The sequence below is a fragment of the Pararge aegeria genome, chromosome 5, assembly GCF_905163445.1.
Source record: "Pararge aegeria chromosome 5, ilParAegt1.1, whole genome shotgun sequence".
Classification (NCBI taxonomy): Eukaryota; Metazoa; Arthropoda; class Insecta; order Lepidoptera; family Nymphalidae; genus Pararge; species Pararge aegeria.
The window spans coordinates 7,737,466-7,747,579 of NC_053184.1; the positions used below are offsets into that span (position 1 = coordinate 7,737,466).

The 10,114-nt window shown below is 34.9% G+C and overlaps 1 protein-coding gene across 1 annotated transcript; it reads left to right on the top strand.

Annotated features, from left to right (window-relative positions):
- Window positions 1-1,746: 1,746 nt before the first annotated feature.
- On the top strand, window positions 1,747-2,460 carry LOC120624027 (achaete-scute complex protein T3-like). The gene has a single exon (XM_039890335.1). It carries the CDS (start codon window positions 1,747-1,749, stop codon window positions 2,458-2,460), a length of 714 nt encoding a protein of 237 aa, XP_039746269.1.
- The last annotated feature ends 7,654 nt before the right edge of the window (window positions 2,461-10,114 follow it).

Sequence of the window (10,114 nt, forward strand, 5' to 3'; positions counted from 1 at the left end):
TAAACACGCTGAATATGTGATGAATTTTTAATACCGAATCACATGAAAATGGTGTTATAAATTTGTTTACATTGCGTGGGTACTATAACTACAAGTAGTTTACTATGTAGGTTTATAAATATGTTTAACAGGTATAGGTCAAAAGAGAACCGTGCAATCGTTCTTTTAGTTTTTTTTTTCATATTATCCTTTTACTGAAAAATACTAGGTCGATTTTATAGAGCTCTTTTGATTTTGTTTTTTGATGTGGCACTAAATTTAGTTCTAGATCTAAAAAAAATTTAAGTATGTAGTATCGCTAAGCCTTAAATGAGGGGTTTGCTGCTGTCCACTGAGGAGTTCTGTTCCAACCACAGTTTGGGCAAAATTAAACACATATTATACCTATAATTTGTCGGAGTTATGGTGTAAAATCGTCAAACACTCATACCCTCTCCCAAAGGAACCGATGTCGGGATAAAAAGTATCCTATATTACTTCTAACACGTTCATGAGGATCGGTTAAGTAGTTTTTGCGTGAAAGCCTAACATACAAACTTACATTCACATTTATAATATTAGTAGGGATGTACCTACCAGTATTATTAAAATCAATATATGAAGTAAACCAAATAAAGCTTATCTCTACAAGAGATCTCTTCCAGCAACCCCAAATTTTTCACTCTATTTAGGAAAAGGGTTTGTTCGGGTGGTAAAACTATAACATAATATGTTTATTAATTTTAAATACTTATTCTATTTGTAGTACTAAAATTAACAAATAAAACATTTTTATCTACTGTACATTTACTAAAGAGGTAAGTATGCAATATAAATGGTTTTATTTTCGTAATCGGTTTATTGCTTTGAACGCAAGTGGAATCTTATTTTACTCATGTTTACTTTTTGTGTTGGTGAAAATACTTTTAATTCATTGCCTATAGTCGGCACAATGACCACTTAGTACGTCTGAACATATTGACCACTAGCAATTTGCTGCTAAAGTATGGTGGCAACCGGGTATTAAGCTAGGCTAATAGCTGCAAATACTAAAATACATGCGGGCACATAAATATGCATCGGCAGATAATCCTTTTATGCTAAAGAGACCTAAATGTTTTAACAGGAATGACAACGATAAAGCTTCGATTAAAGCAAAGTGACCCTTATCCGCTACATAATATTCATTTATAAAAAACACTTAATACTGAACGCGTATTGAGATATTATCAGATTAAATACTTATAACGATTGATTTATTTAAAATACTTGAAATTTGGAAGATCTCGTTGTGATTCTGTCTTCTTAATGTTTCTTAGAAACAAAGTATTCAATTCCGATACAAGTACTACAAATTTTGTAGAGTTCAAAAGAACATGTTAACTAATCACGTATTATTTTTATGTGTTACACCACACTATTCAGTGGTCATAAGAAAAAACTGGGCACGCGTTAGCCGCTCCCTGCCCGCTCCCCTAACCACCTCGCCAGGTACGGACCCGTACGTGTAGAGGGGAAGGGATGATGGAAAATAATAGGGGAAGAGAATTTTAAAATTTATATTTTTTTGCAGCCGGCGCAGGTGATATAACGCGTGCGCGTGCGCCGGCGACTCACTTGTGCGTGAAGCTCCGTAGCCGCCACTCGCGCTCGCCTCTACCAAAAGCTCCCACGAAGCCTCCCTTTACGCGGCGGCCAGTGCTTTTCCGAACGCCGCGCGCGTCACCTGTGTGCACGTATCCGCGACCGCTCGCGTAATCACGTAAAATGTTACAAGAAATACAACTCGTTCAGGGTCAGAATAACTATGTGGTCGTCTCGTCCGGCTACCCTTCTGCAACTGTAACCAAAACATCAGCAGACAAAAGGATTGTCCCGATCGCACCGGCTCCGGAAAAAAATTACGTTACACACGATACGCCACCGAGCCTTCAGTACAGAAAGAAGGTGCATTTCAGGACCAATCCTTACACTGGACCTCAGGCCGTTTCAATCGCGAGGCGAAATGCTAGAGAACGCAATCGTGTAAAGCAAGTTAATGATGGATTCAATGCCCTCCGCCGTCATCTTCCGGCTTCTGTAGTAGCCGCTCTATCGGGTGGCGCTAGGCGGGGATCTGGAAAGAAGCTCAGTAAAGTGGATACGTTACGGATGGTCGTCGAATACATTAGGTATTTACAACAGTTACTAGATGAAAGTGATGCAGCCTTAGGTATCACACGAGACCAGGAAAACAGAGAAAATATACCTAGTAGCAATTCGCAATCATTAACAGTGACGGATATGGATGATGGTTTCTTCTACGGGAGCGGTTCGCCTTGCTCGGAGAAAGCGGTTTCCCCTGCACCTTCAGAATGTTCATCAGGGGTGTCATCGGCGTATTCTGCTGTTGACCGGTATGAAGTTTCCACGCAGCAATCCCTTGGCCCTATGGATGAAGACGAGCTCCTCGACGTCATCTCATGGTGGCAGCAGAAATAGCAATAACGTAAGTTTTAAATATTTTAAGAAAGCTAAGCTCTTCTTTGTTTTCTTTATGTTTGTGAAAACTTTCTTTTTTTACGTTATTATGTTTTTTTAACTTTGTAAGTGCCTTTTCAAATGGTTTCACTTTTGATTTTTACGTCTTTAAGATTTTATTGCAATATTGTTGTTGCTAGAACTTTCTTTCTTTTTAGCTTTTTTTTTTGTTAACTTTGTTAGTGTCATTTCAAATGGTTTTCACTTTGGATTTTCACGACTTTAAGATTTTATTGCAATATTGTTCCTGCTAGTTTTTCCCATTCAATCATCGTTCTGAACCGGTGGCGAGTAAACAAAACAAAGTCGCTAATAAAATTTTATTTTTGTCTACAGGTAAAATGCGAGCCGAAATCAAGTTTGGACGAACCCCTCCGAGTTACTGTAAATCATATTGTTATATAGTGAAGACGAAAAGACTCTCGATATATCTAGTCAACAAATTTAGTGCCTTTAATATAATAATAAGTTTTAGTGAGTAGTAAAAAGTAAAATCGTTCACAAACATTTCTGGAAGTGACTAAATGATTTAAGTGTTACCTAGTTTGGCAATCCGTTTGTTATGCTTGTTACCCGTAAGTGAAACGAGGCTTTGATAGTAAATTGAGCCTACCGAAATATTATTGTAAATATAGACTAAGATACTGAATAAATCATTATTTATTGACCACTGTTTGAGTATTTTTTTTAAATTCTTATTGGAGTTTTCTTCTTTTTAATAGGTACATATATATATATATTATTTATATACTTGTATAATTTTAAATTTTATTTATTGCACCACCTACCTATTTCCTATGTTTTTCCTTTTACGCCATTGGTTGCCTGGAAGAAATCGCTATGTAGCGATAAGGCCACCAAATTGTACCCTTGATATGTATTTATATCCCTGTAACTACTTTTTTTCTTTGGTGTACAATAAAAGTGTATTCATTCATTCATTCATACATAGATCAAGTTAAATTTTAAAAACAACTTGTGTGAAATGGTCGTAATAATGTTTACAATTTTTGTCATTTCTTTTATTTAATAAATATTGAAATTTCCATAATAATTTTAACATATCATTTTGAAACGGTCTGCCATCGGATCTCCGTAAACAGTAAAGTAGCACATACTTACTCGTACATTCAAAGCGTTTTCCAACTAGGCTTAACATAATATTTTGAGATGTGAGTGATAGTAACCGGATTCTATAGCTTTACGTGCTTATCAAAACACGGATAGGAGGCAAAAGGTCATCATCATAATAATCATCATCATCATCTAGCTATCATTAAAATTCTGTTTTAGAAATCTCTATAAATTTTAATACTAAAGCAATGGTGGACGACAGATCGTAATCTTTCAGGGTGGTTATTATTGGAAGTTTTCACTTTGACTTACCCTGCGAGGTTATTACAGCAACGGACCACACAATTATAATTCTTTATTTTAGGACAGTCAAAGTCAGTAAGTTTTTTTTATAACCAGACATTTTGCAAAAATACTGCTCATGGTAGTTAGTCCCCTGAATTGACTAAATCTTGCTGTGACATTAATGCATTATTTAAAAAAACCTTAAAAAAAAAACTGCATTAACAATTTTTTGTTTAAATGGCATTCAATAATTACCGGACTAGATTTTTCCTTTTTTTATTGATTTGAGGCCGATTCCTTTCGCTATTTGGAATAAATTAAGACACTTTTTGTAAAATCTTCAAATTGCAGGTTCATTTTGTGTTAAATTCGGTTCGGTTAAGTGAATCACTACTAGAGCCTAATCTATAATTACAAAAGACAATGATATTTTTGCCTGACAGACAAACCTCAAACCAAATGGCTAAACGTATCAAAAAAGAGAGAATATTCTTTAAGCACCCAATTTGTACTAAGGAAGGTCTTTTTTAATCCTACCCCTAAGGATCACCCTCTTACCCTGCTAACAAAGGAAGAAAGTTTGTAAAGTTCACAGTTTAGAAAATTTAACACTTTAAGGGTTAAATCGGGGATAAAAGTTTGTTAAAAATCGTTCAAGTTATGTCAAAAAGCTATTCAGACTGTTATTTGCTCTTAGCTTTGCCTGTAGTTTGCTTTCTGACATCAAAATATATTTTTTTTTTTTTAAATCTGAATACAATACAACTCAAACTTTTAATTAATTCGATAGTCTAAATTAGCCCCCGTGAACATCTACTAGTCACTCAGTATATCAAGGTAATGGTTCATAATAGGAAATGCTTACCTAACTTAACTGAAATAATTATTGCGTGTTTTAGGCTTACTTGCTAAGTTACAATCTAAGTATGCTGTGACAGGAATGACACTTTAGCACTGCTCTTGACATGTCCCTAGTTTATCAGAAGACAATATATTACTTAAGTATTGGTTAACTGTAGGTATTGAGTTCACTGACCTAGTACACTGAGGAACGTAGGGCTAACAACTCATCAGCTGCCAGAATCTTTTCTTAAATCTGCTTTCGAGCAGTGGTTAGCGTAATTTCCTACCGCATACTGTACTGTTACACTTAATATACCTAACTTCATAAAATATTAGACATGATAAGTAACTAGTATAGGTACACGTAGTAACATGTTAATATTATGCGAAGGGACATGGTCATAATTTATAGGACAAGAGACCATGGGAAAAAACCTACGTTTTATTGATGTAAAGTGAATTTTGTAAACTTAACCGAACGTAGTATTATGATACTAAATATTGCTGTCATTGCGAATATTTATCTTCCACCTTCATCTTAAAGAATCAATCAAGATCTTAACCAAATTTAAATGCAATCGACTTTTAATTAAAGTCAGTCTTAAAATAAAAACATATTTATGCCATTTATAGGATTGCACTGCCAAGTACCAACTTAATTCATGATTCGGTGGATGACCTTTTAGTATACTCACACTGACGCATGGTTGCTTGTATATCGGTATCCTACAGCATATATTTTGGGGAGTAGGCTCAGGTATCCAACACATCTTTTTATGATAAAACCGCGAGGCATTGTAAGGATTTGTACCCTAACATTCTGAGTTATTTTTTTCCATTAACACCTACAAAGCATTTTGCTTCCCCGTTTTTAATACGAGTACCTTCAAATACTACTTATGATTTAAGTCCCTTTAAAATAAGAGTGTTTAATGATCCTTTTGGTCAGCACGGTCCATTTAGGCTGCCCATCAATAAATAATTAGGTAGGTACGATTGCAATCAAGAGCTAGTATATATATTTTTAAAAGCTTCTTTGTTTTATACTCATACACAGTGCTCATATGCTACTAAAGATTATAAAATTAACTCACTGATAATATATATTTATAATTTGTGAAGGAATTCCGTCCACAAATTCCATAGCGTCGCCAGACCTTCAGCAAAAAAGGGGACCTACTAAACTATATGTGAACATTAAAGACACATGCATACATACTACATATAAATATTTATACACACATACACAGAGATAATTGAAAACCTTCTCCTTTTTCGATGTAAAATAACTGCCTTTTTGAATAACGAAAATTTGGTATTGGCATAGAAATTCATAAAGAAGCTTTTATTTTGTGATCTCTCAGCCTATGGGAACCCACATGCAATGTGAGAATTTTATTTGACCGTCCTGTACAGATTAGTGTCTCGTTCCAATATAAAGTGGGTTTAAGACTTAAAGGTTTTAAATAACTCGCTCACTTATTTCATACTGTTTGACATGCCTTGGTCTTAACGTAACGATTATTATTTTAATTTGCAATGGCGTTTAATAGATTTTATGCTAACAAGACACAACATCTTAGAAAATATTATTTATAATACCACATGCTTCGGTTATCGGCTGGCAGCTCTTTAAAAGCCGATTAGGTGCCAATGAACTTGTAAAGTTCAATTAAAGCTTATTAACTTCAATTCATTATTACTTTTTCTAAAAAAAGGTGATTAGAGCTCGGTCTTTCTTTCAGGGGGACCCAGTTCGATTCCCGACACGCATCTCTAACTTCGGAGCTATTTTCAAATTTAATTGATTTAAGTATTACTTGCTTTAATGATGAAGGAAAACAACGTGCATGCCTGAGAGATAAACATCAGTTTGCCAAAAGCGTTTAAAGTCCACCAAACTGCATTTGGCCAGCGAGGAGGACCACGGCCCTGCTCATTCTGAAAGGAAACTTTAGCCCAGTAGTGAGCCTGTGATAGGTTGATAATGATGATGAATGATGATTATTTATTTATAATCTAAACTAGCTGTTGCCCGCGACTCCATCCTTGTTTATTTTGGATATTTTTGAAAACCACAGAAACCTTTTATTTTCCTGGTATAAGATCGGATCAACTGTTGAGCCGAACATGGTTATCGAACAAATAAACATTTATAATATTATTAGAACAAAAGCATTTATAATATTAGTAAGAAGTATGTATTCTAATCAAATATTAGAACTAGCATACCCAGCCCGCTTCGCCGGGCTAGATTTTGCTTTATTTCATTTAAACAATAAACATACATAATTAAATTTTTAATTTAAGTCTCATAATATATTAAATCATTTATTTCTCTCCGTATTCATTATTTTCTATTCTCTTATCGAGCGGGTGAAGATTATTATCTACACCCATGTACACCCAACTATACAATATCATCATAGTAAATAAAAGCTGTATTTGATAGGAGTGCTCCGATCGTCACCAAACTTTACAGGATTACTCGCCAGGTCAATCCGGAGATTCCCTGAAAGTTTCATTGAAATCGGTCCAGCCGTTTCGGAGCCTATACGGAACATACCCACACACTTTCTCTTTTATATATATAGATAGATAGGTTGTCTAAATAAAATTTATTATTTCTTAATTGTCTTTGGTCAGGTCTCGGGGGCTTTAGCCGTGGCTCTTTAAATAACTATGCTAACCTAACAAAAAAGATGAACTACGTTAAATATTATAAATTTAATTTGAGAATACCATTAATATATAATGGTTTAAGTTTACAGAGCAAAAACACAGCAAACCTATTAGAAAATCACAGTACAGAAAATTGTGCTAAATAAATAACACTCTAATAATTAATAATCAAGTATGTCAAACAATATGTCAAAAATGTTTTATTAACCATGTCATCTTTAGTTCAGAGTGACTATAACCCCTTTCTTGTCATAAATCATTGCCCGCAGGGACAGAATTAGCGAGGCTAGATGCCATCGGAGATTCCCTAAAACATACAAAAAATACCTCACACGAAACCAATCAAGCATTATTATATTATACGACACAGACATGAGGGTTCTATTAATTTATAACCAATGTGGGTGGATAACAGGACATTATTTTTTTATTGTCGCGGAATATGGATAACTGTAATTTAGTGCTGTTTTTATTGCATTGTAAACTTTAAAAAATTTAATAAGTTGCCTATACTTTACCATAGAAAATAAACTATTTCAACTTCAGCATCCCTTACCACTGAGATATTAAAATTTTAGGGGCATTACTAATTAACGTTGTACTGTGTTATCAGAAATTTGTAATTCAAAAATAAGTAGACAAAACATTGCGCAACTATAACCTTTACACAGTTAATAAGAGAGGGGTTATGTTTATAACTTGTCAGGTGCAGATTAGCGAATTTTCTTTAGCTGGTCAGAAAGTAAGCAAACCGTAGGTTTCTTCCTATCAAAAATATGCTGGATAAGCAGATGCGCTTCGTTGGGTGCTTCGGTTCTTACAAAGAACACACATTGAAACCAAGTATGAAAACATTACTTACTTACTTAATTAGATTTTATTTACTTAATTACATACCTGTGTTATTTAGCAACATTCAAGCCTCCCACTTTCTCAATAAATAAGTAAAGTAGAAATTATACCGACCAATTCAACTGACCAAGTTATGAACAGTGTTCCTCTTATATGCAAGGATAGTAATGACTACAACATAGACAAGAGAGGTAAAACATTCATTAGAACTTAATAAAAGTAAAGCAGTACTTCGTATAAGTTATTGTATCTACACCGTGCTTATCGTCCTCCATTGTAGTTAATGGAGTTCTCAAATGACTTCATATTTTCATAATCATTACCCTCTGCCAGTCAATGTCTTGCGGCAGATCACATGCCTCCTCTGTCAATGGAATTAACTGTTAAGAGTTTAAGCCCACGACGATGCGCTAATGCCTGTAAAATTCGAATGCGGCTGTGCGAAAGATCGTGTCCAACTACCCACCTCCACTACCAACCACCAACCACCTCCTGGCATACGGAGGTCTAAACCTCTGTAGGTATGCCAGGAGGTTGTTACCCTTAAACAGGCGATGACGCAGAAGGAGTTGAGAGCGAATGAGAGAGGGCTGTCAAATAATCCGTCACAGGAAAATCGGATACGGTTCACTTATGGCTACGCCTTAATGAGGACATTCGATTGATAGATGCTGCGAATCCATCGCCCTTCGATCATAGCCATAGTGGCACCTCGTGGTGTAATAATATTAATGCGGCTTTTCTTACAAAAAAAAAGGTATTGGTTTACGTCAACACCAAAGTTGCAAATATAAACGCGATCGGTCAAATTTGTATAAACGGGTCACATTACGACAGGCCCATTTATAAGAACTGAAAAATGTCTTAAGTCACGTTTGTTTACTTGAAACATACTTATCTATAGCGAGAGCAACGTATCCATTTTCTTATTAATAACCAAACGTAAATTACCTTTTGATTCGATTGTAAAACTTTTGACAAATTCACTTTTAGTTGCGTGTGACCCGCGCGCCTACAAAAACGTTATTGTTTTGATAAAAAATGATATGCCATGAAGGTATCCGATAATAAGCGTGGGCGGAGTTATAACAAAAGAAAAATTGGTTAGCACCACACAACACAATACGGGTTGAGGTTTTGATTCGGGTGTAAAATTAAGTTTTCTAACAACCCACGTCTATTGTCTGCTTGTATCTGGTAGTTTTTTCTTATCACACTTCCTGGACTCCGCTTAGTCTCCGATTGTTTGGAATACAAACAAATTGACATTAATTGCTTACCTACTATAGAAAATTCTTGCTACTCTTTTTTTATTAGTGGCGCTTGACGATCGTACTTTGATTAAATTATTAATACAAAATAAACATCAACAACAACGTATAATGGTATATTATTATTATTTCAATATCAAGAATCAAAATATCATCAGTCTTTTACGCTGCTTCATTGTGGAGTATTAATATTTTTCATACTATACTAAAAACTGTGATAAAAAAAAACATAAAGATAATAATATATTCAATTGTAACTAACAATTCTTCCCCACCTCCCCTCCATAAACATTTATGTTTTCCACTAATTCCACGTTGGCTTTTCACTAATTCCACGTTGGAACTAGGGTTTCCAAACAGGAAAGTTTGGAAACCCTAGTTCGAACAATTTTCAAGAACCATTGCAAGATTGACGGCCCATTGGCGCAGTTTGCAGCGACCCTGCTTTCTGAGTCAAAGGCCGTGGGTTCGATTCCCACTACTGGAAAATGTTTGTGTGATGAACATGAAAGTTTTTCAGTGTCTGGGTGTTTATCTGTATATTATAAGTATTTAATGTATATTATTTATAAAAATATTCATCAGTCATCGTAGTACCCATAACACAA